This window comes from Triturus cristatus, chromosome 4_1 (genome assembly GCF_964204655.1).
Source record: "Triturus cristatus chromosome 4_1, aTriCri1.1, whole genome shotgun sequence".
Classification (NCBI taxonomy): Eukaryota; Metazoa; Chordata; class Amphibia; order Caudata; family Salamandridae; genus Triturus; species Triturus cristatus.
Window position 1 is genome coordinate 5,179,058 of NC_140585.1, and position 27,225 is coordinate 5,206,282.

The window sequence follows — 27,225 nt, forward strand, 5'->3', positions numbered from 1 at the left end:
TCCTCAGTGCAACCACTGTGAAACTGACTGCAGTGTATCCACACACTCCTCAATTCAACCACAGTGAACCCGACCGCAGTGTATCCACACACTCCTCAGTGTAAACACAGTAAACCCGACCGCAGTGTATCCACACACTCCTCAATTCAACCACAGTGAACCCGACCGCAGTGTATCCACACACTCCTCAGTGCAACCACGGTGAAACCGACCGCAGTGTATCCACACAATCTTCAGTGCAACCACGGTGAAACCGACCGCGATGTATCCACACACTCCTCAGTACAACCAAGGTAAAACCGACTGCAGTATATCCACTCACCCCTAGCGCAACCACGGTGAAACCTACTGCAGTGTATCAACACACGCCTCAGTGCAACCACAGTGAAACAGACTGCAGTGTATCTACACACTCCTCAGTGCAGCCACGGTAAAACTGACTGCAGTGCATCCACACACTCCTCAGTGCAACCACAGTGAAACTGACTGCAGTGTATCCACACACTCCTCAGTGCAACCACAGTGAAACCGAATGCAGTGTATCCACACACTCCTCAGTGTAAACACAGTAAACCCGACCGCAGTGTATCCACACACTCCTCAATTCAACCACAGTGAACCCGACCACAGTGTATCCACACACTCCTCAGTGCAACCACGGTGAAACCGACCGCAGTGTATCCACACAATGTTCAGTGCAACCACGGTGAAACCGACCGCAGTGTATCCACACACTCCTCAGTACAACCAAGGTAAAACCGACTGCAGTATATCCACTCACCCCTAGCGCAACCACAGTGAAACCTACTGCAGTGTATCAACACACGCCTCAGTGCAACCACAGTGAAACCGACCGCAGTGTATCCACACACTCCTCACTGCAACCACAGTGAAACCAAATGCAGTGTTTCCACACACTCCTCAGTGCAACCACAGTGAAACCGACCGCAGTGTATCCACACACTCCTCACTGCAACCACGGCAAAACCGACTGCAGTGTATCCACACACTCCTCAGTGCAACCATGGTGAAACCGACCGCAGTGTATCCACACACTCCTCACTGCAACCACGCTGAAACCAAATGCAGTGTTTCCACACACTCCTCAGTGCAACCACGGTGAAACCGACCGCAGTGTATCCACTGACTCCTCCGTGCAACCACAGTGAAACCAACTGCAGTGTATCCACACACTCCTCAGTGCAACCACAGTGAAACCGACTGCACTGTATCCACAAACTCCTCAGTGCAACCACGGTGAAACCGACTGCAGTGTATCCACACACTCCTCAGTGCAGCCATGGTGAATCTGACTGTAGTGTATTCACATACTCCTCAGTGCAACCACAGTGAAACTGACTGTAGTGTATTCACATACTCCTTAGTGCAACATTGGTGAAACCGACAGCAGTGTATCCACACACTCCTCAGTGCAACCACAGTGAAACCGACTGCAGTGTATCCACACACGCCTCAGTGCAACCACGGTGAAACTGACTGCAGTGTATCTACACACTCCTCAGTGCAGCCACGGTGAAACCGACAGCAGTGTATCCACACACTCCTCAGCGCAACCATGGTGAAACCGAATGCAGTGTATCGACATACTCCTCAGTGCAACCACAGTGCAACCGACTGCAGTGTATCCACACACTCCTCAGTGCAACCATGGTGAAACCAAATGCAGTGTATCCACACACTCCTCAGTGCAACCACAGTGAAACTGACTGTAGTGTATTCACACACTCCTCAGTGCAGCCACGGTGAAACAGACTGCAGTGTATCAACACACTCCTCAGTGCAGCCACGGTGAAACCAACAGCAGTGTATCCACACACTCCTCAGTGCAACCATGGTCAAACCGGCCGCAGTGTATCCACACACTCCTCAGTGCAGCCACGGTGAAACTGACAGCAGTGTATCCACACACTCCTCAGTGCAACCATGGTGAAACCGACCGCCGTGTACACACACTCCTCAGTGCAACCACGGTGAAACCGACCACAGTGTATCCACACACTCCTCCGTGCAACCACGGTGAAACCAACTGCAGTGTGTCCACACACTCCTCAGTGCAACCAAAGTGAAACCGACTGCAGTGTATCCACACACTCCTCAGTGGAACCACGGTAAGACTAACTGTAGTGTATCCGCACACTCCTCAGCACAACCATGGTGAAACCGACCGCAGTGTAACCGAACACTCCTCAGTGCAACCACGGTGACACTGACTGCAGTGTATCCACACACTCCTCAGTGCAACCACAGTGAAACCGACTGCAGTGTATTCACACTCTCCCCAGTACAACCACAGTGAAACTGACTGCAGTGTATCCACACACTCCTCAGTGCAACCACAGTGAAACCGACTGCAGTGTATTCACACTCTCCCCAGTACAACCACAGTGAAACCGACTGCAGTGTATCCACACACTCCTCAGTGCAACCACGGTAAAACCAACTGTAGTGTATCCGCACATTCCTCAGCACAACCACGGTGAAACCAACTGCAGTGTATCCACACTCTCCTCAGTGCAACCACAGTGAAACCAACTGCACTGTATCCACACACTCCTCAGTGCAACCACAGTGAAACCGACTGCAGTGTATCCACAGACTCCTCCGTGCAACCACAGTGAAACCGACTGCAGTGTATCCACACACTCAGTGCAACCACGGTGACTCTGACTGCAGTGTATCCACACACTCCTCAGTGCAACCACAGTGAAACCGACTGCAGTGTATTCACACTCTCCCCAGTACAACCACAGTGAAACCGACTGCAGTGTATCCACACACTCCTCAGTGCAACCACAGTGAAACCAACTGCAGTGTATCCACACACTCCTCAGTGCAACCACTGTGAAACCGACTGCAGTGTATCCACACACTCCTCAGTGCAACCACAGTGAAACCGACTGCACTGTATCCACAAACTCCTCAGTGCAACCACGGTGAAACCGACTGCAGTGTATCCACACACTCCTCAGTGCAACCACAGTGAAACCGACTGCAGTGTATCCACACACTCCTCAGTGCAACCACTGTGAAACTGACTGCAGTGTATCCACACACTCCTCAGTGCAGCCACAGTGAAACCGACTGCACTGTATCCACACTCTCCTCAGTGCAGCCATGGTGAAACTGACTTAGTGTATTCACATACTCCTCAGTTCAACCACGGTGAAACTGACTATAGTGTATTCACATACTCTTCAGTGCAACCTCAGTGAAACCGACTGCAGTGTATCCACACACTCCTCAGTGCAACCACAGTGAAACCGACTGCAGTGTATCCACACATGCCTCAGTGCAACCACGGTGAAACTGACTGCAGTGTATCCACACACTCCTCAGTGCAGCCACGGTGAAACCGACAGCAGTGTATCCACACACTCCTCAGTGCAACCACAGTGCAACCGACTGCAGTGTATCCACACACTCATCAGTGCAACCATGGTGAAACCAAATGCAGTGTATTCACACACTCCTCAGTGCAGCCACGGTGAAACAGACTGCAGTGTAAATGTAAATTAAATGTAAATGTAAGTGTCTTGTAAAGCGCACTGCTGCCCTGAGGCGTCGTGGCGCTATAGACCGCTGGGGAACCCGTCCTGGTTATCCCTGTGAGATGGTCCCTCCAGGGTATCTCCAAGGTGAAACCAGGCATCCCCGGCGAATGTGGGGGGCCGTTGTGGAGATGAGGCAGGCTAATGCCCAGAGTTGCCGAGTGTGATCCCTGGTTAGAGTAGGCACCGAAGCGAGAATTATCGAGTCCGCTGGCCCTGGTCCACGAGCCTGCCGCGTCGGGAATTGAACCCTGGTCCCGGACCGTCCTCTGCTTCCGGGTCTGCTGCCTCTAACCAGTGAGCCACACCACTCCACCCTCTAACCAGGGAGCCACAACACACTCCTCAGTGCAGCCACGGTGAAACCGACAGCAGTGTATCCACACACTCCTCAGTGCAACCATGGTGAAACCGACCGCAGTGTATCCACACACTCCTCAGTGCAGCCACAGTGAAACTGACAGCAGTGTATCCACACACTCCTCAGTGCAACCATGGTGAAACTGACAGCAGTGTATCCTCACACTCCTCAGTGCAACCATGGTGAAACCAACCGCAGTGTACACACACTCCTCAGTGCAACCATGGTGAAACCAACTGCAGTGTTTCCACACACTCCTCAGTGCAACCACGGTGAAACCAACTGCATTGTATCCACACACTCCTCAGTGCAACCACGGTAAGACCAACTGTAGTGTATCCGCACACTCCTCAGCACAACCATGGTGAAACCGACCGCCGTGTATCCGCACACTCCTCAGTGCAACCACGGTAAGACCAACTGTAGTGTATCTGCACACTCCTCAGCACAACCAGGGTGAAACTGACTGCAGTGTATCCACACACTCCTCAGTGCAACCATGGTGAAACCGACTGCAGTGTATCCACACACTCCTCAGTGCAACCACAGTGAAACCGACTGCAGTGTATCCACAGACTCCTCCGTGCAACCACAGTGAAACCGACTGCAGTGTATTCACACTCTCCCCAGTACAACCACAGTGAAACTGACTGCAGTGTATCCACACACTCCTCAGTGCAACCACTGTGAAACCAACTGCAGTGTTTCCACACACTCCTCAGTGCAACCACAGTGAAACCGACTGCACTGTATCCACAAACTCCTCAGTGCAACCACGGTGAAAACGACTGCAGTGTATCCACACACTCCTCAGTGCAACCACAGTGAAACCGACTGCAGTGTATTCACACTCTCCCCAGTACAACCACAGTGAAACCGACTGCAGTGTATCCACACACTCCTCAGTGCAACCACTGTGAAACCGACTGCAGTGTATCCACACACTCCTCAGTGCAACCACAGTGAAACCGACTGCACTGTATCCACAAACTCCTCAGTGCAACCACAGTGAAACCGACTGCAGTGTATCCACAAACTCCTCAGTGCAACCACAGTGAAACCGACTGCAGTGTATCCACACACTCCTCAGTGCAACCACTGTGAAACTGACTGCAGTGTATCCACACACTCTTCAGTGCAACCACAGTGAAACCGACAGCACTGTGTCCACACACTCCTCAGTGCAGCCATGGTGAAACTGACTGTTGTGTATTCACATACTCCTCAGTGCAACCACGGTGAAACTGACTGTAGTGTATTCACATACTCCTCAGTGCAACCTCAGTGAAACCGACAGCAGTGTATCCACACACTCCTCAATGCAACCACAGTGAAACCGACTGCAGTGTATCCACACATGCCTCAGTGCAACCACGGTGAAACTGACTGCAGTGTATCCACACACTCCTCAGTGCAGCCACGGTGAAACCGACAGCAGTGTATCCACACACTCCTCAGTGCAACCATGGTGAAACCGAATGCAGTGTATCCACACACTCCTCAGTGCAACCACAGTGCAACCGACTGCAGTGTATCCACACACTCATCAGTGCAACCATGGTGAAACCAAATGCAGTGTATTCACACACTCCTCAGTGCAGCCACGGTGAAACAGACTGCAGTGTATCAACACACTCCTCAGTGCAGCCACGGTGAAACTGACAGCAGTGTATCCACACACTCCTCAGTGCAACCATGGTGAAACTGACAGCAGTGTATCCTCACACTCCTCAGTGCAACCATGGTGAAACCAACTGCAGTGTACACACACTCCTCAGTGCAACCACGGTGAAACGGACCACAGTGTATCCACACACTCCTCAGTGCAACCACGGTGAAACCAACTGTAGTGTGTCCACACACTCCTCAGTGCAACCACGGTGAAACCGACTGCACTGTATCCACACACTCCTCAGTGCAACCACGGTAAGACCAACTGTAGTGTATCCGCACACTCCTCAGCACAACCATGGTGAAACCGACCGCCGTGTATCCGCACACTCCTCAGTGCAACCACGGTGAAACCAACTGCAGTGTATCCACACACTCCTCAGTGCAACCACGGTGAAACCGACTGCAGTGTATCCACACGCTCCTCAGTGCAACCACGGTGAAACCGACTGCAGTGTATCCTACCTCTCCTTGATAAAATGATTGAGCAGGGCATTCTAAAAGGAGTGTTAGGGAGCCCATCTAATCATGGGAATTAAAAAAACAAGTGGAAAATGAAGTATAGTACAGAACCTGAGAAAAAGTAATATTGTTGTCCCATGTTGATGTATTATATTGTAGAACATGCAACATCCATTGTCATCCCCTTGCTTTCAGTCACAATTAATTACTCATTTTGTTGGTTTGTTTTGTAAAATTGCAATTTGTTTTGCTATCTTTTCATGAACTTTATATGGTTGTTTTTATTATTGCCTCATCATGGAGCCTGTCAATAATGTGAAAACTTATAAAATGTACTGTTTTGGGGATATTTGCTGGAATGTTTGTACCCTTTTCCAATAGGTGGACTTCATGCCAGTCCTCTTACAGATTTTTTATAGTGGTGGGCGAAACTTGCAGAGCTTTTTCCACGGAATTCGGGTGAGATTTACAAAACCTCTGCAAGATTCTGCGGAGTTCCACTCAACCACCCTGACTATGACACAGTGCCACCCAAGAAACAAAGAGTTCTTGCCCCCTACTCCGACTCTTGGGCTTTGGGATTCACACAAAGGGCAACGTGCATGTGCAGTGCACTTGCCATGGTCTGTTACCTGTGATTTACTGCATGTCAGCATGCTGGCTGACACACTAGAAGGTGCAAGGACACCACGCTGCAGACCAGAAAACAAACAAAATAAAGATAAGGCTGAAATAAAATACTGCCTGGATCAGAGGGGAAAACTGCCTTTCCCTGTATAATAAGTCCTGGTCTTAGCAGGTGAGATTTTCGGTGGGAAGCAAAGAGCTGCTAGGGAACAACATGACAAAAATGAGGCCTTGCTACTATTGGCATGTGGTCCTGCGAGTTGTGACACTGCAGACACCTGACACTAATGACTGCGAGCTCTGCCTTTTTTGAACACCTCAACTCCTACTTAGGCAGTGAGGCTTCGGCGTTGGGGAACACCCCATGTCCTACCTGACAACCACACGACAGAAGAAAGGAACCCAAAGCTGGACCCCTGATGTCGGTGCAAGTGGTAGAATCCTGGTGCCTCACAGCCATCCTCCCAAGAGGTGTTGAGAGCAAGGGGACATTAGAGGGCCGATTCTTATCTGTATGAGTACACTCGTCGGTAAATCCAACTCTAAGCCCAAAGATGTACGAAGTATGCACATTCAGCCTACACACAGTAGGTGCCTCACTGTTCTGGTAGAAATCGCTGGGACACCATGTGCTAAGGGCACATCTTTAGATCTTTTAATCATTCAATCCTGTCCCTAACCCCTTCCATTTCAGGGGCCAAGGCACCGCAAGACATTGTCAACTTAGAGAGTGTAGCCTGTCTCCTTGCAGGAAGGATCGCTATGGAACCCTTTAACTTTTGTAAAAATAACCTTTAGAAACTTATGAAAACTCAAAATTTTGACTCCAACCTTTTCTGATGGCTCCAAAGGGCAAGGAAGTTTAGTCCCTCTGCAAAGAACACATGCTGGTGCCAAAGTGGGGGCTCCAGGATTCAGAATTTGTTCTGTAACCGTGAGGAGGAGCTCAAATAGCACTCTACATAGAATTAAACAGAATCATGCATACCATCGACTCAACCTCACAATTTATACTACTAACACCCTTCACCTTTGCACAGACTGACCCTTAGGAACTGGTAGCAAAACCTCAAAGAGTAACATGCAGGGCAGTGACTTTTACAAACAAACAATCTTTTTCACGCTTCCGTGCCCAGCAGTTTCAACAAACGGCTCTTTAGTGGCACTGGCAACAACAGTCCCATGTGAGTCAAACAAAATAAGCCTCAACAAAGGCTCACCCCGAAATAAGAATTCTCAGCCAATGTTCACCACCCACTGTAAGCCTTACCCACTCAAGAAGAAAGTGCCATCCCGCAAAAGATACTGTGTTCCGGACAGAATGGAGAAAGCACAATAAATGTAAATTTGATACTTGTATAGCGCACTACTCACCCGCAAGGGTCTCAAGGCACTTGTACGAATACCGCTGTGGAACCCATCCTGGCTTTCCCTGTGAGGCGTCCACTCCTGGGCACCCCCAGGGTGGAGGCCAGGCATCCTTAGCGTTGTGGGGGCCGTTGTGGAGATTAAGCAAGCTATTGCCCAGAGTTGCAGAGTGGGACTCCATGATTGGAATAGGCACCGAGGCGAGAATAATCAGGTCTGTGGAATTTTTGAGCCCAAGACCCGCCGAGGCAGGGGATTGAACCCTGGTCCCGGGCTAGACCTCTGCATCAGGGTCTGCCGCTCCAATCATTGAGCCACACTTCTCCACATGTGACATGGAAACAAACTCCAGCTCTAAGCCCATAACTACCCCAGCACGCCAATGCCAGCACCCCATCACTTCTGTGTGGCTGTGCAGGACGTGTCTCTCCCTACCCCCATCTCCGTAGAAGCCCAGCTCTCCAGAGATTGATGGGGTATGATTAGGGCTTCCACTCCTCGCAGCAGGGAGATGACCCAAGCAGCAGCCCAGATCTGACAGCAAAAATCACATCGAGAAGCGTCAGTCATAATCCCAGGGTTCTGGGGTTCTGCCTCCACAGCCCCAGCTACAGACTGAGTGAGGTAAAGAAGGGACCTACCCATAAACCCTGGAGCTGCACAGTCCACTCAAGTGCCGGTTGCCCCCCTTCTTTGGCTTTGTAGGGATATTGCAAGGTGGGGGAGGGTAGACTCAAGGAAGGAGGAAGGGGTTGAAACCTTCTTTGTCTGGGAACTCTGAGGCATGTGAACCCAAATGGACTTTCTGGTTGGCTGGGATGGGCAGCAAGAGGTACGGGGCTCCCACACACTGGCTATCCCCTCTCAGTTGGAGAAGGAGCCGTTCGCTTCTGGCCAAGGAGTTTACATTACTGTGCCCATCTGTAACTGAAAACTCCCACCCTGATAACGAACTGGAATGGTATTGTGCGGAACGATAAAATTTGAGGCACATTCACCTGAGCTGGGGGATGAGGGGCTGTGTACTGCAACAAATGCCAAACAAAATCCTATTCACAAAAATAGATATGGTGCAAGTATCATCAACCTGGACCGCCTTGCTTTGGACACATCAGCGGGCCTCCTTGCCTTGAAATCACCTGAAAAGTTTACACCCCACCTCTAATTTTATACTTAAGAACTTTCCTTTCATTTTAACTAAGCAGACTCTGTCAATTTGCTATTTGATGTTATAAAAGAACCTGTTTCCATTTCTTAGCAGACAGTTGTTGTGTTGGTCGGTCTATTGATATACCCTATGTGATCCTCTTGCAAATACTATAATGATTATTTCTCTGAAAGAGTAACCATGTTTCTGACTACTGTAAATATTTTAAATCTTTAATATGCCTTACAGCTCCAAAGGCAAAGGCCTTTAACTAGGGAGCGGTCCTTTAATGGCTGGTATAGCCTGCTGCGGGGGACTATAGGTCCATTACATCATTTGACTAAGGAGGGCAGAATGTGTTAATTAATAAAACAAAGGGGACCGAGACCGAGGGGGTTGAGAAACCTTTGTTTGACAGCTGTTGATGTGAATGTTCAACAGTTAGGAGCTGCGTGCAATGCCACGGTGGTTAATTATTGAACATTAACAGCAGTAGCTATAAAAGGGGCTGGAGTCCACACCTTGTTCTCCCTGGGCTCGGCTTAACTGCTTTTCGTCATTCAGGTGAGCCAGGGAGATGCAGGGGCTGAGCAGTAATACACCCCCCCCCTCCTTCCGAGACGCCAGTGACACTACGAGTTATGGGAAGAAGAAGGGTGGAAGGCTCTTGGCGCCCGACTGCACAGGCACTATCTTTTGCTTTTCTATGCCCAATCCATATATTTCGGAGAGGCAGTGGAAAGAGAGAGGCCGTGCATTAGACATTGTATTGTTGAGAGCAGCGGGCCTGTATCGGGTTTTAGAGGCTGCTGCTCCTTGTATTTAATGGAGATCTCAACATTCCAATGTTCTAAGCTTTGTCCTGCGAAGGTTTGAGTCCAAATTCCAGCTCTTGAGTCGCCGTCCTTTGGGGCTCACAAGACACCGACCCTCCACATCATCCCTTTAGATAATTTATAAATAAAAAGCGCCAACACATTGATGCCTTGTTGCTTTTCCGTTTCTCAGTGTTCCCACACTGCATCAGTGCTGTTTCTCAGAGAGCATGCTTTGTATAAATCTAAGAGTGCGGTTGACTGACTTATGGACTGTGGGTAGAATTATGTAGAAGGACTTTAGCATGCCGTTTGTCAACCAGATTGTTCTGCTTCGCAAGTTTCATGAACTGTAAATGGACAGATGGGAATTATGAAGAAGGGACTGAGTTGTTGGGGTCTGTTCTCTGAGCCTGTGGGTGCGCTCCACATGCACCGAGACCTTTCCCAGCAGTGGGATCATAGATCATGGTCTATATATTTATAACCATAGTTGCTTCACAGTGGTTTTCAGAGAACAACAGTTCATTTTGTTTTGTTAGTTTAGGACGGTAATCTAGTGCGATTGTCGTCTGATGTAAAACCTTCTCTTTACTTCCTTTCAAGGTATTCTGGAATGATCAGGCAATGCTGTGAGGTGAGGCTGACACCCTTGGAGGAAAAAAAAATAACTGTCAGGTAGTGTTTCCTAGCACCCTAAGTTTCCTTGTAACCTATTTCTTCTTTCTCTTTTCACTCTCTCGATCTGGGTTTGTGTCTCTCCAACTTCAGCATTTGACTCCCTCCGTACACTATTCTTGTTGCTATCCGATAATAACCTGATGGAACATGTTGAGCACCTAGTCTAGGTCAGGTTCCTTATCAGGTTCCTTATCATGGCAGGATGCACTGGGCTGTGAGCACTTGCCTCCTGTTTGCCCAGCAGTTCATTTACTATTGGTGCATTTGTCTCTTCCTCTACACCACGTGATACTATCCCCTCTCTGTCTGGTCTCTCTGCATCTTTTCTCTCTGGATCTGACTTCCACCTCTTTATGTCCTCCCATCCAGCCCTTTACTGTCTTCTCTGCCACTTCAGGGATTGTGTTGGGTACTTGTGGTGAGAGTGGAAGATAGTCTATTTTGTCTCTCATTCGTCTGTTTGTTTTGTGTTTTTTTCTTTTCTCGCCCTTATTGGTTTCCTTTAATATTGTGATATTTTTCCTTTGTCAGGTGTTGCAGTGCCCGGGTCCTGTCGGAGGAGTGTGATGAGTTCCAGGCACAAAGTAAGTCATTATCATCCCCACAATTTGAAATGGTGAATTCCACTGAGCTAACTGGAGACGGCTTCGGTCTATGGTGGCATTTGAAGCAGTGAGTACAACAGGCCAATTCCCTTGTTCAATTAAATGCCCTTTCATAGATCACTGGAACACTCCCAGTGTGCAGTGGAATAAATAGCATCTGATAATTCATTACAAGTATTACAAATATGTTGGCTGCGTCTGATAATCTGTGTCGCAATATATGTCTAACTTGTGATTCTTCCTTAAATATTCACTTGTTTTGCTTTCACAACCTTGAGATTCAGTGGTTCCGAGCTCCCTTTCTACACTGTGTCCCAGATCTGTATCACCACTATCAGAAATGCAACTCAAACTGATTTCCTATCTTGCGTCTATAAATGCTTTCTTTCTGTAAAGTACAAAGTCATAAATAATTGTTCTTCAGGTTGATTTACAATATCTAACTCTATTTCTCTAGGTGACCAAAGCATGAACAGATAAAAGAAGGTTTTAATTAAGTGAAACACAATAAAAAGGATTATTTCATGGAAAGTTAAATCATTCTCGAGCTCCAGAGGAGAAACACATTCTAAGTGCCAGGAATGGTGATGAATTTGGAGCGGAAGAAACTGCTGAATGTGAAAGTTGCCAAATATTTAAAGAAAAATTACGTTAAATGTTTATGACGAGTCAGTTACTGAGATTGAGAAGCCTCTGAAATATAAATGGAACTCAGGAGTAAATTGAAAGTCTGCTACTACTATTTGTAAAAATATTTTCACTTGAAAGAAACATTTCAAGAACAAAGAAAATTGGCAAAAGTTGATACCCACACAGTGCATTTGAGGATAATCAGTGTTGTAAATTCTGTCTGATGGTTTATGAGAAATGCCCTGGGGACCCAAACCCCTCCCAAACAACAGTATCCATTCATGTGATGTGACAGAATTGTTAGAAAGACTGATAACCACGGTTTAAAAGAGCAAGCTTTTGTCTACTTCTCAAGTGATTGTTAGAGAGAAGACATTGTTTGAAAAAACAAATTGTAAATGCTCTTTCTCAAGTGTCATTACAGCAAAGACGCTGGATTTTCCTTTCCAATACCAAAACATTGTCCCGCACTAACGCTGTCTCTTGGGTTGATCAGAGTAGTTTCAAAGTGTCCCGGACCGCCAAAGCCGATCATGTACCTGCCTTAGACTTAGAGCGACAAAGCATGTCCTGGCAGAAAGTTTAAAAGGGGCCGGTGCTATGTATTGCTAATTCATAAAGCCACTCTAGCATGCCCTAATCACCTGTCATTACTTGTATGAACAAATATACTTAAACAGCAAATACTAGACCCCAGAGATCTTATCAAGGCTTTTAAAACTCCTAAATCGAATCTGATAAACTGGAGTCACAAAATGAGTTTAATTCAACTTGAGAGAACTCACCCGAGCATAACTTGGAGAAGTTGAATCCATCTCAATAAATACAAGGGGCCTCTCGGTGAAAGCTGATAAAACAGGTTAGACAGGCTGCCTTTAAAAGTAGGAAAATAATCTCCAGATAAAAGCTATAATTAGTTAAATGCAAATGTTACGAAGAGCATCTGCAGTTTATTTTAGAAGTTAATGCTGAGTGTAACATATACGAGTACAGACTCTGGAATCAGATTCAGTCTTAACATGGCCGGTGTCCAGGAGCAAACCCAACATGAAGACTCACATAACTCGAATAAGAGTAATGAATGTGAGAACAGCTTTAGTCATCAATCTCACCCCACTAAACACAAGATAACTCACACTGGACAAAAACCTTATCAGTGCTCAGAGTGCCAGAAAAGTTTCAAGTGGAAATCCAGTCTCATTATTCATGAGTTCATTCACACTGGGCTAAAACCGTATCAGTGCACTGAATGCCAGAAACGTTTCAGTCAGAGAGGTCATCTCACACGACATAAGATAACACACACTGGCTACAAAACTTATCAGTGCTCAGAGTGCAAAAAACGTTTCAGTTGTAAAGTCAATCTCATTCGACATGAGAAAATCCACACTGGGCAAAAACCATTTCAGTGCACTGAATGTCAGAAAGGTTTCCACCGGAAATCTAGTCTTGCCCTACATGAGAGAACTCACACTGGTGAAAGACCTTATCAGTGCACTGAATGCCAGAAAAGCTTCAGTCAGAAAGGTAATCTCACTGAACATAAGCTAACACACACTAGGTACAAACCTTATCAGTGCTCAAAGTGCCCAAAAAGTTTCAGGTGGAAGGCCAGTCTTATTAAACATGAGGGAATCCACCCTGGGGAAAAACCTTATCAGTGCACTGAATGCCAGAAAAGCTTCAGTCAGAAAAGTATCCTGACTAAGCATGAGATAACACACACTGGGTACAAACCTTATCAGTGCTCAAAGTGCCCAAAAGGTTTTATTTATAAGGCCAGTCTCATTCAACATGAGAGAGCTCACACTGGTGAAAGACCTTATCAGTGCACTGAAAGCCAGAAAAGCTTCAACCGGAAATCTAGCCTTGCTCTACATGAGAGAGCTCACACTGGTGAAAGACCTTATCAGTGCACTGAATGCCAGAAAACCTTCGTCTGGAAAACTAGTTTTGTTCAACATATAAGAACTCACACTGGTGAAAAACCTTATCAGTGCACCGAATGCCAGAAAACCTTCGTCTGGAAAACTAGTTTTGTTCAACATATAAGAACTCACACTGGTGAAAAACCTTATCAGTGCACCGAATGCCAGAAAACCTTTGGCTGGAAAACTAGTTTTGCTCAACATAAGAAAACACACACGGGGGACAAACCTGATCAGTGCTGAAAGTGGCAAAAAATCTTTGCTTGTAAGATCCAGCTCATTCAACACCAGAGAATCCACACTGGCTAAAGACCTTATCAGTGCTCTGAATGCCAGAAAAGCTTCAGCCAAAAATCTACTCTTGCTCAACACAAGAGAATTCACACTAGACAAAACCTTGTTATTGTTCTAAATGCCAGGGAGGTGTCTGCTGGAGATTCAGTTTGCGTCAATATGAGAGAACCCAACGGGAGAAAGAAAATTAACAGTGCTCTAAATGTGATGAAAACTTCAGTTATAAATGCAACCCATGTACATGAGATAGATAATGCGGGAGAATAAAAGGTGCTCAGTGTCAACCCTGGGGAGGAGGTTTCACTATAGCAGAACATGAAGCAGCCACAAAGACATCAATCCATTGATTGTCCAACAAACCGTGTACTGAGAAACGCACACAGCGAGGGATGGAAATGCTTGAATTTGCCTTATTTCTTTGTGCCTTATAAAAAGTTATAAATAGAATTATTTGAAATTATGTTCTTAAAAGTTACAATGATTTTTAAATTAAAAGTCTAAAATGTTATCATGAAGTAATTTATTTATTTATTTTGTAAACAGTTTTTGAATGTATAAATAATTTTAATTTATCTTAATTTCCTATTGGGTTCTATTTTTAAGTCTCTGTCTCCAGCATTTTCTAAGGGAGGGTTTTGCATTATCATTGGTTGGCTATGTGTGGGGTGTAGGAGAGTAGGATCTGCTTCACATGAGTACCCCCACTTTTTGCTGGTGTTTCACTGTTTTTCGACCTTAGTCTGGCTGTGGCCCTGCTAATCAGGACCACAGCCTAGCTGTTTCCTCTCTAAAATGGTTTCCATGTACATTAGGTACATATCTAATTGGATTCTGGATTGCCTTATAAGCCCCTAGTATAAGGTATACTATGTACCTAGGGCATAGGTACCTCAGAGGCCTACCAGGGGCTGCAGCATGTACTATGCCACCCCTGGGAAGCACTCCAAAATTACACCACACGTCTGCTACTGCAACCTGGGTAAGGGTGTGCTTGCACTCCTTACTGTGGTATAGGCTACCTATATCACTACCTTATACAGACACATATAAACCTATAAGCCACTCCTATGGCAGGCCTTGACAATCCTGAAGGCAGAGTGCTTGGTTTTATGTGAGAGGGTGCCCAAGCATGAGCTGAGCCGCACTGCAGCATTCAGAAATACTTCCTTATGCCTGTTTTGTGATACAGCCATACCATATACTCTTAAGTGCATTATAACCTTGCGGTAAATGCTAACTTTGAGATGGCTGCATCAAAACATGTTGTGTTTGGTGTCAAACGCTTTGGAATACTACCCCCTCCCCTACAGTTCTGTCGGCGGGGGTAGCATTCCACCCTTCTAGAGGGAGAGACATGTTCACACTGGCTAAACCCGGTTAAATCTTTCCAAAGCCCTGGCATCAGAAAATGGATGCCACTGCCACAGACACGGGTCTGGCCTCCTGCTGCTGACCGAAACTCCAGCAGGGGAGGCCTGGACAATAGGTTTCCTGTCACAGGGAGGTGTAACCACCTCCCCAGACAGGTAGATGTGTATTGGGGCAGGGTGGGTGCATTCAGAGAATGCTTTTGAGACACTGCCTGGGGCACACAAGGTGTCCCTGTACATAGGCCAGTTCAAACCGGTTGCAGGGACACTCAGCCCCTGCTCTGGTGCGAAACTGGACAAAGGGGAAGGGGTGTAACCACCCCAACCCCAAGCCCACCCGTAGGTGGGGCCTTAGAGTTAGTCCATCCCCTAAACTCAGTATAAGTATAGGAATCCAGTCCCTAGGACTTTAGATTACCCTGGATGAACCTCTGAAACATATATCCTGGATCTTCGACTTTCTATCCCGACTAGAAGACGGAAGAAATCTCCCTTGGGGTCAAGGAGTGACTCCCCTGCTTGGCAGGCACCAAAGAAGCAACTGACCGGTCTGCATTAATGAAGCTCCCGCCGGACGCCGAAGACTCTGCATCCCCAGAGGTGGATTTCCAGACTTCCCCTAGGCTACCCTGAGTCCGGAGCAAAGCTGGGGTCCGTGGCTATCGTGTGTAACGTGGAACCGTGACCCCTGGACACCGTGAACTTTTGCAGCAACAACACCTTCCTTGTCATCCTCGAAGTTGTGCTTTAGGCTCTGAGTAGCCCCAGCCTTGAGCAACACCTGCACCGAAGATTGTTGGCCTCCACTCTACGAGTGAACCGTGGGCCTGCTCCAAGTGCAGCCGCTCAAGGCTCCTTCGCGATCACTAGCCCATTAGCTAGCAGGTCCCCACGAAGGCAACTCCACTTCTACTTGGGCTTTTCTGGTTCTGCTGGGTGAGTCCATCAGACCTTGCTGGTCTGCACCGCAGTCCTTTCTCTGATTTCCTGAGATTTGCCGTTGCCAAGGCTCGTGGAGTTCGTCGATGCCTCCTGGACCTCATGGCTGAAGAGTCAAGACACCCGTCAACTCACCTGAAGCACTTGACATCTGTGGGCATTGGTCCATCCTGCCCTAGGTCACTCTCAAGTGACCCAGACTCTGTCCCCTCTGCTTTCAGGTTCCTTACATCCTAGAGCCAGGCTTGGATCTCTCCGGACACTTCTCCTCTTCACGGCAGCAGCAGTTCTTTGCAGGCTTCCATTGGAATCGACGACGCGACCCGACACCAAAAGGCACCTATGCACCCGGCTTCCCTGGGTGAGGTAACTCGAGTACTCCGGTACTCTCGTGGGTGCTAGCCCTATAACTGTCTAAGTCCAAAAGGGTTTGGTCCTGACTCGATTAGAAGTGTCCCTAATCTTTAAAATTCCAACTGCGACATTCCCCATAGAAGATAATAGGAATCCGCGGTTGTGTTTCCACACTGCATACAGTTCCCTTTGGGTCCCAGCGATTCTAGAGTCAATAGGCACACTGCCTATTCCAGTCGTGGTTCTTATACCACTTTCTTAGTATATGGTTTGGTACGCCCCTAGGGCCCAAATGTGTATTTGTGCTTTTACTGATGCTTAAACACTTGTAACTAAGGTACTTCGGACTCCAGTCTCATAAAGAGACTAGAGGAGTGTGTATTATCTTAAATACATATATTTTGAATATACACCTGGTGTGGTTGTCTTTTCATTTGATCATTCAGGAGATGATAGACTGGTAAAACAAGCTGCTTTACATTCCTTCAAGACTTAGCCTGAAGGCTGCTCTCCATAGCTACCACTAGGATAGCTTTCAATAAAGGTTGTCTTTAACCTATCACCATAAGGAGTTGTTTGGACTGATACAAGGTGCCCACTAGAACTAGTGGACAGCATATATCAGGCCATCTTCTCACATGGGGCTGCACTTTCTATTGCTCAACTTTAGCTGTAGTAAGTTTGTTTGTAAATTTTTGCCCCACCTCAGTTAAATGGCGTAGAGACGCGCAGGTCTGCATGTTTTAGTATGTTTGCGCTCGTATTGGTAAATAGCTAAAAGTGGCAAAGTTACTCTAGGAGCATCCTTGCATGTATAGAGCACTCACAGGTGTAAAATACCTTTGTGAATAGCCCTCGAGGCGGCCATCTCGACCAGAGTGTTTCATTTTTGTAGTAAAGCTAAAGTGGACTCGGTTTCTTGGGCTGTTAGAGCGAATGGGGGGATCCTGCGCGAATACCAGGGCACTCGTCCGATGTGTTTGTTTGACTGAGGAGCGGCAACGAATATCTTACAGTAATTTTCCTGAACTTGCTACATTAGTAGGATCAGGTAATTTCTCCTTGTTGTTAAACATGTTATCATGAATTACTTTTATATTTTCCCTTCTCTTCCTTTCACCTGATTTTGTTGTGTTTACTACCGCATTGCACTGAAATGTACTTTGCTGTTGAATGGTTCTGCGGTCTTATTCTTCATGTACATTTTTATACGATGAACAGTTGTTTTTCCTCGCTGTACGGCTACAGTGTAAGCACAGAGAGACCAAAACCTGAGATTCCTGCACCTTGATCTGCCTTTATTGGTATTCCATCTCTCCAACTGGATAATTGAGATGTGGGTTGAATTGTTGATTGACCTTTGAACCTGCTGTGTTATACCTTGGCGGTTACAAATTTGATATTTGTACCGTCAGCGTGAGCTCTCGTACGCTGCTTGTTCTCATACCACGTTCTGTGCGTTGGTTCGGATCATCAACCTCGAACCTCGAACCATCTCCATAACCTGGCAACCCCAAAGACTTTGCAGCTGTTTTAATTGCCTGATGTTTGACACATTTTGATGGCCAAGATTTCGGTTTGATTTGATGACTCAACTCTTTGTGTCTATTTTGCACCTCATGCGAGTTCTGTGCATCTCGTCACCTTCTCTGACTGGTTCTGCCCAAAACCTTGTATCAAAATCCAGTGTTAATCATCACCGGAGAATAGGCTTATCAGTGCCCCCTCGAGCATAGCTTGTGAGGTCAAGTACCTTTTTCTATGTGTGTTCAACAGTGTTTCAGTGGATCTGTTTTTTTTTTTTTAAACTAATGTATCTTTTTTGTAGTTTTGAATACATCACTGGGACCGTCTTTTATTTTTTTAGAACAGTTGTTTTTGCTAATTATGAATCCTTAAATCTTGGACCTGCTTTTGATTTACTTCTTATAATTATTAAATACTCTTGTTTATCTAAACTTGGTTTGAATCTGTAACCCCTTGTCTCTTTATAAGACACTGTATTGAAATGTGTGACTTCCACTGTTTTGATTTACCTTCGAGCGTGGCCTTACTGCTCAAGACACTTTACTAAAGGAAAGTCAAGAACACTTTAGTGCAAAACAAATTTACCTTTGTTGACCTAAGTATGGGACCAAAGCAGGCTGATTCCAGGAAGCAAACTACCCAGCTGAAAAGGTTACCGTTGTGCTTTGTGATTGGACTTGTGCCCGACCCCTTTGTATGTAAATGAGCCTCTGTGACCAGACGCCCCAGGCTTTTATCTTCTGTAATTGGGGTGATGATGTAAGAACTGCAACAGAATCACAAAAAAGGGCTATATTGAGAAATAATAAGCATCTAGGACACACAATTGTGGTTATGTAGTTCTTTATTCGTTTTTTTAATTAAAGTTAACTTGCAGCAATTCTTTAGGTTACTTATTACTAAGTATATCACTTTATATCGCCCATTTCTCTCCATCGATTGAACATCTGATGTTTGACACAGGATCGGTTGTTACATTTCCTTGATCATGCCAAAATCCCTTTGTTCTCGATTTGTCAGCACGTTGGTCCCGCGTGGGCCTTCTCAAGGCTGAAGGCGCTGTAATAGGAATAATAAGATAGACATATATGAAATTGTCAGAGCTGCAAATTGTGATAGAGAAGAGGTGAAAATGCTCCTCTTTAAAGAATATCACATCATGATGCATTAACAGTCCTCTTTCACTTGTTAATAATGGGAAAGTCGATGTGAATATGACTTACGATACATTGATGTATATAGGAAGTTGGCTCAAAATAAGGAGAGACTTTGAAAAGATTCTTTCTCTTCTTGCTGGTTTATTGCACCATGTAAAGTGAGTTCATTTCACTAAGAATACAGAAAATAGATTTGCCAGTCTTGATACTGTCTCTTGACAGGCGTCGCGTGGTCTCTCCTTGGAGTGCTCATTGTTCAGTGCCTCAGAAAACAAATACAGAAATAGGGAGACCAGAGTCCGTGACTTTTCGGCGGCTGGAGTGGAACACAGGGTGGGTAGTGACAGGATGTCTACACCTTAAAATAACCTTCACCAGTGTCACCGAGTCTTTGACTCTGGTGTTTTACCATACAGTAACTCAAGTGGAGTGAGACGCCCGCCTCCCGCCTAAACCCCTTAAACGGTCTTGTACCTTTGTGAGCCATGCCCCTCCTGGAATGTGTCTGGCTTCTGCGTTTGGTTTTTGGTTTTTCTTGTCTCCTCTCACTGCGGCAACGGGTAACGCTGTTGTCTCTCCCTAAGTTGGGTCGGGTCTTCCAGTCTTGACGTCCTCTCTGCAGGAAGCGTTCTCCCAATCTTGGTGGTAGAGCCCTTCCGTATTGCGTGTCTCCTTCGGTGAAATCGTCGGTGTCTTCTCGAGCCCTCTCGCAACGCACAGTCTCTCGGAGGTTCCGGCCTTTGACTTCTGTGTCAGTTGGTCATTGGATGCTGTTAGTTGGAAGACGTTAATGCCATAGTCCTTGGGAACAGGTTTGGATTCTAGGAAATCCTCCTCCTTAAAGGGCCCGCTGATATATGTGTTCTGCTCGGAGGAAGCCGTGAACTGATGTAAAAGAAGAAAGGGCATAGCATGAGTAGGTAACGGGATTTCGTCCGAATCATCAGGGTCTGTGTCCTGTGGGAGATCCGTGACTCCGTGACACACACCACACCAGACTTTTCCCGTGGCGGAAATGGGGAACATAGGAAAGGAAATCGGCATTCCCATTAGCAGTACGCTTTCGATGACGGACCTCAAACCGAAAGGTTTGGAAAGAAAGGGGGCATGGTCTGTATACAACGTAAAGATGCACCCTTCCAGATAGTAGCGAACTTCTCCACGGCCCACTTGATTGCAAGGCATTCTTTCTCTATAATGGGGTATTTCCGTTCCGACTGATAAATAAAATGTAGAATTCAACTCCTTCAACTGAGAGCTGGGAGAGAACGGCTCCTAGAACCATGCCAGATGCATCCGTTTGTAGGATGAAAGGCTTGTTTAAATTCAGAGATACCAAAATGGGACTGGAAGTTATGGCTTTAATTCTGTGAACACCCTTTTGCCTTCAGGAGGGGGTTTTGCCAGGACTTTGCTTTTCACCTCTTTTTTTAAGAGATCAGTAAGGGGACGTGCTATATCTGAGTATCCTGGTATGAACCTGCGATAGTAGCTCAGTAAGTCTAGAAATGCTCTACTTTCCCGTTTAATGGTAGGGAAAGGTTATTTAAAATGGCTTTGACCTTTTCTGCTTGGGGTTCTATAACACCCTTCCCTAGGAGATAACCAAGATATCTTACTTTCTGAAAAGCCATTCTAGACTTCCTTGCATTAATGTGAAGTCTAGCCATTTCAAGAGCTTTGAGAACCCTTTAACAGCGTACGAGATACTCCTCCCAAGAGGGGCTGAAAATCACATTATCATCTAAGTATGTGGAGGTATACTTTTTGTGATCATGAAGGACCTTGTTCATGAGTCTCTGGTATGTAGCAGGAGCCCCATTTAACCCAAATGGTAGTACTGTAAACTCATATAAACCATAAGGTGTAGCGAAGGCCGTTTTCTCTTGATTCTCTTTCCAAAGGGGAACCTGCCAGTAACCTTTGGTAAGGTCTTTGGTGGATATGTACTGTCCCTCTCCTAGTTTTTCGATCAGCTCATAGATTCGGGGAAGTGGATATGAGTCGAATTTGGAAATGGAGTTGACAGCTCTGAAATCAATACAAAACCATTCGGAACCGTCCGGTTTTGGGACTACGACTATTGGGGAAGACCAGTTACTTTGAGAAGGCTGTATGACACCCATTTTCAACATGTTGTCTAGCTCAACATCAATGGCCTTCCATCTGGCAGCAGGTATACGGTAAGGTTGTTGTTTGACCACTTCTCCTGGGGAACTGATTATAGTATGCTCTACGAGAGATGTTGTACCCGGGAGATCTGAGAAGATGGTAGAATACGAGCGTAAAACCTCCTGTGGTTGGGACACTTCTTTGGCTGTTAAGACTTCATTGACAACTAACTGCTCTAGTGTAGAGGGGTCACTAGGTTGGATAAGGTTGGTTGTTTCAGGGAGGGGGCTATCTGCTTTTTAATATGTTAATGTGACATATATATATTTTTTTACGGTTTTATATGTAACAGAACGTCCGCCCTATTATCCCCACTATTTTATAGGGTCCCTTCCATTTGGTTTTCTCTTTTGTCAGAGAAGGGGGATGGAGTGTTAAAACCCAGTCACCGACTTGTGGATGTCTTCACTTCTTCCCCTTGTCGTAAAAGGTCTTTTGATTCTTTTGGGCCTTTTCTAAGTTGGAATAGGCCAGGTCACTCAATTTTCCTAGCTAGGATCTCTCCTTTCTAAACTTGACTTGGTATGCTTCTACATCCATACCTAGATGATCCTCTATAAATTCTTTGATTTCTGTATAAGGGGTATTACCCCTGCTATTGGCGACCTGATAGGTGGCCTGGGCCTCACCGGTGAGGAGCTAGGAAGAATAGCCATTTGGCTATGGGCCACCTACATGCCCTTGCGGCCCTCTCAGAATTCAGGAGGAAGGTATCCGGGTCTTCCCCGTGAACGTATTTCTGGAGGGCAATGTTTGGGACCCCAGTAGCAAGTTGTGGGGTTTGTACACTGGTAGTAAGTTGGCCTTGATCCTCCACGACTTTGGGTATACACTCAACTTGTTGGGCTACTGTGTCCTTGAACAAGTCTCGTTCGGCCTGAGCCGTGGACATCTGGTTCTTTAGGGCCTATTCCAACTTTTCTTGTCCCTTTATCCGGTGTTGCATTAGGTCTTCCATTATTGTCTTCTAATGGAAAGCATTTGCACGCATTCTCCACCACGTGTAGGAAGTTGGCTCAAAATAAGGAGATAGGTCAAAAAGATTATTTTTCTTCTTGCTAGTTTATTGCACCATGTAGAGTGAGTTCATTGCAAGTGTGAGCCACGCTCCTCCTGGAACGTGGCTAGCTTCTGCGTGGGGTCTTTCGTTTGTCTTGTTTCCTCCCTACTGTAACAATGGGTAATGCTGTCGTCTCTCTGGAAGTCGGGTCGGGTCTCCCGGTTTTTACGTCATCTATGCAGGAAGCATTCTCCAGGTCTTGGCCGTAGAGCCCTTCCGTACTGCGAGTCTCCTTCGTTGAAATCATCGGCATCCTCTCGAGCCCTCTCGCAACGCACAGTCTCTGGGAGGTTCTGGCCTTTGACTTCCGCGTCAACTGATCATTGGATGCAGTTGGTTGGGGATAGGTTTGGATTCTAGGAAATCCTCCTCCTTAAAGGGCCCACTGATATATTCATTCTGCATGGAGGAAGCCATGAACGGATGAAACAGCTGTAAAAGAAGAAAGGGCATAGCATGAGGAGGTAAAGGGTTTTCATCTAGTTCTTCTGGGTCGGTATCCTGTGGGAGATCTGTGACTCCGTGACAATGTATAAACACAAAACCTCATCTTTATTGACAAATTCGCCTGTTGTGAAATCCATGTCAACCCCGACTCAGAAGCACGTAATCAGGCAGCAGCTGAGACCCATGCCCGAGGTGACTCACAGGGTGGCATGCAGCTGGCAGACAAACGTGTGTACAGGAAACCCCAGATCAGTCCCATAGATATGCACAGCAACACCACAATGGTCCAGGGAGATTGGCCCCAATAAAGCACACATGGCCGGAGGGGTATGCGTGTTCCCAAATCACCATAAAGTCAAATGCCACATAAAGTTAGATCACATAGCCAATCAGGACACAGTACAGGCAGTGATCACACACTACTCATGCAGGACATCAGGACATGTTTCCCACTGGCCGCATTGTGTCCACGCAAGGTCAAGGACCACCTGGATTCCTCATCGAATAAACTAATTTATGGCTCCAAAGACAGAGATTCACATTCCTTACCAAATAAGGATCGCTGGAACTATTTTATCGCACTCAATGTATTGTATTAAAACCCAGTTCAGATCGACTCTAAGTTGAGACAGTCCTCAGACCCTTTGACTGTAACAGTTCTCCTGGCTGTATCTGTCTGGCTTGCCAAATACCTCTTGTCTCTTGTTTTTCCAAGGTGTTTCATGTTCAAACATTTTGGTGAGCCAGATAGGAGCTAATTGGTACCTTGAACCTAACTACAGATAAAGCAAGGGGACCCCGCCTGGAGGGATTCACATTTGTGCATCAAGGAAGAGAGAGAAAAAGCTTACATCCAGGAAGCACAGTGATAAAACAGAGCAGTGTGCCCACCACATGAAGAGAGCATCCTTAGGAAGAGGATACTCATCGAGGAAGAATCAGAGGTAGAATTAAAATAGAGGCTTGTGGCTGGTATCCGAGACTTACAAAATATTCATCGTAGGAGATAGGCTGACTGGGAAATGGAAGACCAAGCTAGCCTGGTGCTGAACCAAGCAAGACATAGGAAGATGACACCTTTGCACATGCACGTGGCCGGAGGAGGGATCCTTGGAACCAGAGGACATGGCTATAGCGGAAGATTGCATCTGATATGGAGGAGGAGATCTCAAGAGGAACCTCCCCTACATGCAGGAATGCCTAAGAAGATGGGAGCGCCATGTTAGGGATAAACCAGTTGAGCTACCCAAAGTAAGAATGTACCCGCTACTACAGATGGGCACGTTCCCAAATCACCATAAAGTTAGATGCCTAATGAAGTTAGGAATACATAGCCAATGTCAGGGGCAAGGCTTTTATTTATCTGAACTGCACAGGAGCAAAACGGCGCTAAATCCCAATGCCCTTCTCTGTACCTTCCCTGCTAGGTTTTCAGTGTTCCATCGCAGGTAAGTACCAAGAGGGGAAAGAGGTTGGGACAGAGAAGAGACTGCTCCAAAAATCTGCCTGTTCTGCTTCGTCTTCTTCACCTTCTTCTTACAGGGATGCCAACATTAACATTTTCACATTAATTAAACTATAACCTAAAACTTACTGTCTCTTCAATTTTATTATAGATTACTTGTCTTACCAGAATGTTTTTTTAAGCTTACTTCTCTTCTTACTTCTCATGTTCAGTTTGTATTGTTGACACGAGAAGTCTTCACTCTATTCTCTTCTTTTACTCCTAGGTACCTTCTGCACTGGAGTCAGCTTAGTCAATATCAAAAGTCTGCTAAGCTGTTGTTTATTTTTTTAATGTTTTTATTGGGTTTTTCAATAATACAATAGCAATACAAATGATAGCATATGCACCAAAGTGCCATTACATGGAACATGCAGTTTTAGGCTAAAGGTGTAACATGTTATGGAGGTCAATGCATTTAACAACAGGCAGTGACAAGAAGCAAGTCTAGGAGCTTTAAGTTAAATGGTGTGATAAGTGCTGCATTGTGTTATCCCACCAACGAATGAAAATAAACTGTTAACCGGAAGCGAATTCTGGGAGGGATGGTAAGGGGGGGATGGGTGGGGTTCTAGTGCTGTGATGGTAGTAGGGAGTGCGGGTCTAGGCACAGGTAACTAGCAATGGGATCTCTGGATGTTGGACACTAGTGAGAATAATGGGGGCCTGGGCAGGGCCGCACTCATGGAGGGCTGGGGTTAGTCAATTCTGCTGGGAAAGGTGCCCACCTTGGTACCTCCAGCGGGTGCTAGAACTGCGGGTCTCAGAATCTTTGTCAGTTGCTTGCGGAAGTGCGTGAGCAAGATAGCGGGATGTGGGGAGATGAGGCATCAACGCATCCGACGCACCTCTTCGTACCGAAGGGCTTCCGCCTCTGCAGCACCCCATCTGCATGCTGCTCCAGTCCATGCGTTCCCTGGAGGACCTGCTGGTGCTCGCCAGTGTAGTGTGATTGCCTGCTTGGCTAACAGCAGGGCTAGGGCTGCAAAGCACGGTTGCACCTTGTGCTTCTTCCGGGGCTTGATAACACCTAGCAAGAAGGCTTCCCGAGTGAATATGTCTGCCGAGCCGGACTATAAAATGTGTACAAGTGACGCATAAGATGTGTGACATCGTGGGCAAGCAAAGTGTGACTCTGGGAAGTGGCGATGGAGCTGCGCTGACGTTAGATATGCCCGATGTAGGAGGAAGAACTGAATGTTTTTGAAATATGAGTTTCGGGAGACCTTCTTTGGCAATTCCAAGTCCTTTTCCCATTCTTCATCATGAAGCACCCTCCTGAACTCCGACTCCCATTTTTGGCAAAGTGTGTTGAGCGGTGCGGCCGCCAATTCCCGTATGGCTTTGTACAGCCATGTCATAAAATGGTGACCTGATCCCATGGTCAGCATGGCCTGAAGCACTGTGTGTGTCATTGGTTCACACCCGGATAGTTCCCAGAGTTACTCACAGGAGAATATAAGTTGCCTGTGAAGGAGGAACTGCCCCAGAGGGAGCCTGCTCTCTTCAGCCAGATGAGCGAAGGGGAGAAGCTGGATCTCCTCCTCTAGTAGTGAGCCATTGGTCAAGGCGCGCCGTGCCCTGGCTGTATAATAGCCCTTGCCCCAAGGCAAGCCGACCAGGAACAGCAAAGGAGTATAGAGCGGAAGGTTCAGGGAGAAATGATATATCCTAGCCATTCTACCCTTTGCCATCGCCACATGTATGGAATAGGTAGGGACGGGCTGGGCTCCCAGTAGAAACAGACGGCGGATTGACAGCAGCTACTGGGGTCCGGTATCCGTGCATGCCTCCCCGAGGTAGCAACCAGTGAGACTGTGGAAATATGGATTTTTCTGGTCAGTTATGTCCCCTATCTTGGACCCCAACGGTTCCATGTGCATGTCACAAGTACATGTATGTTCCCTCCAGTTCCAGTTATGAAGACGCAAATACATGTGCGTCCACCGTCAACATGTCCTTTGACAGATCCGCCATGAATAGGCCGGATATTCCATTCCTAAATATGAAAGGCCACCGGCTTTATATGGTTCACTTATGCCACTTTACAGTCCAGGCAAGTAGGCCCGGATTCTGTCATCAAAACTCCTCTTGCCTTCTGCCTCTGAAAGCTCCAGTCCGAGCCTGCATCTGTGACCATGAACTTTGTCTCATTCTCTGCGCGGCTCACGAAGCCTGACATCAGCCTACTCTCTGCCAAGAACTGTATTTCACCTTCGAATTATCTGCCTCCCCCTCAGCCGATGCATTCCTGCCTAGTAGTTTAAGTAAACATTCTACCAGTTACCAAGCAAAAAGGCCCAGCTTCTCTGTCCTCATGCAAGTAATTCATAGCCCTGTTACCATGGAATATTCCTACCCCCTCGCCTTCAGTGTAGACACTTAGACGCTTGTACACGCACGCACAGTCAGTATAGAATAGATTCTGTCCGAGAGTCCTTCTTTTGTGGATAACATAGTTCTTTAAACATAGGATGTTAGATATGATTTGGGATTAGGTTGACTTGACCCCCCAGACTTCTCGTCTCCACATATAG

The 27,225-nt window shown here is 46.6% G+C and overlaps 1 protein-coding gene across 3 annotated transcripts in view; it reads left to right on the forward strand.

Moving 5' to 3' along the window:
• Positions 1–14,660, forward strand: part of LOC146839261 (uncharacterized) — a 38,737-nt gene extending 24,077 nt beyond the window's left edge. For 2 of the 3 annotated variants that reach the window (XM_085651303.1, XM_085651302.1), the window contains exons 2-4: positions 10,627–10,698; positions 11,233–11,373; positions 11,764–14,660. In XM_085651303.1, coding sequence (XP_085507429.1) covers positions 12,902–14,107 — 1,206 coding nt within the window. In that variant the 5' untranslated portion in view covers positions 10,627–10,698; positions 11,233–11,373; positions 11,764–12,901 and the 3' untranslated portion in view covers positions 14,108–14,660. The remainder of the gene's footprint in view (positions 1–10,626; positions 10,699–11,232; positions 11,374–11,763) is intronic. The other variant, XM_085651304.1, reaches the window with a different exon arrangement.
• The last annotated feature ends 12,565 nt before the right edge of the window (positions 14,661–27,225 follow it).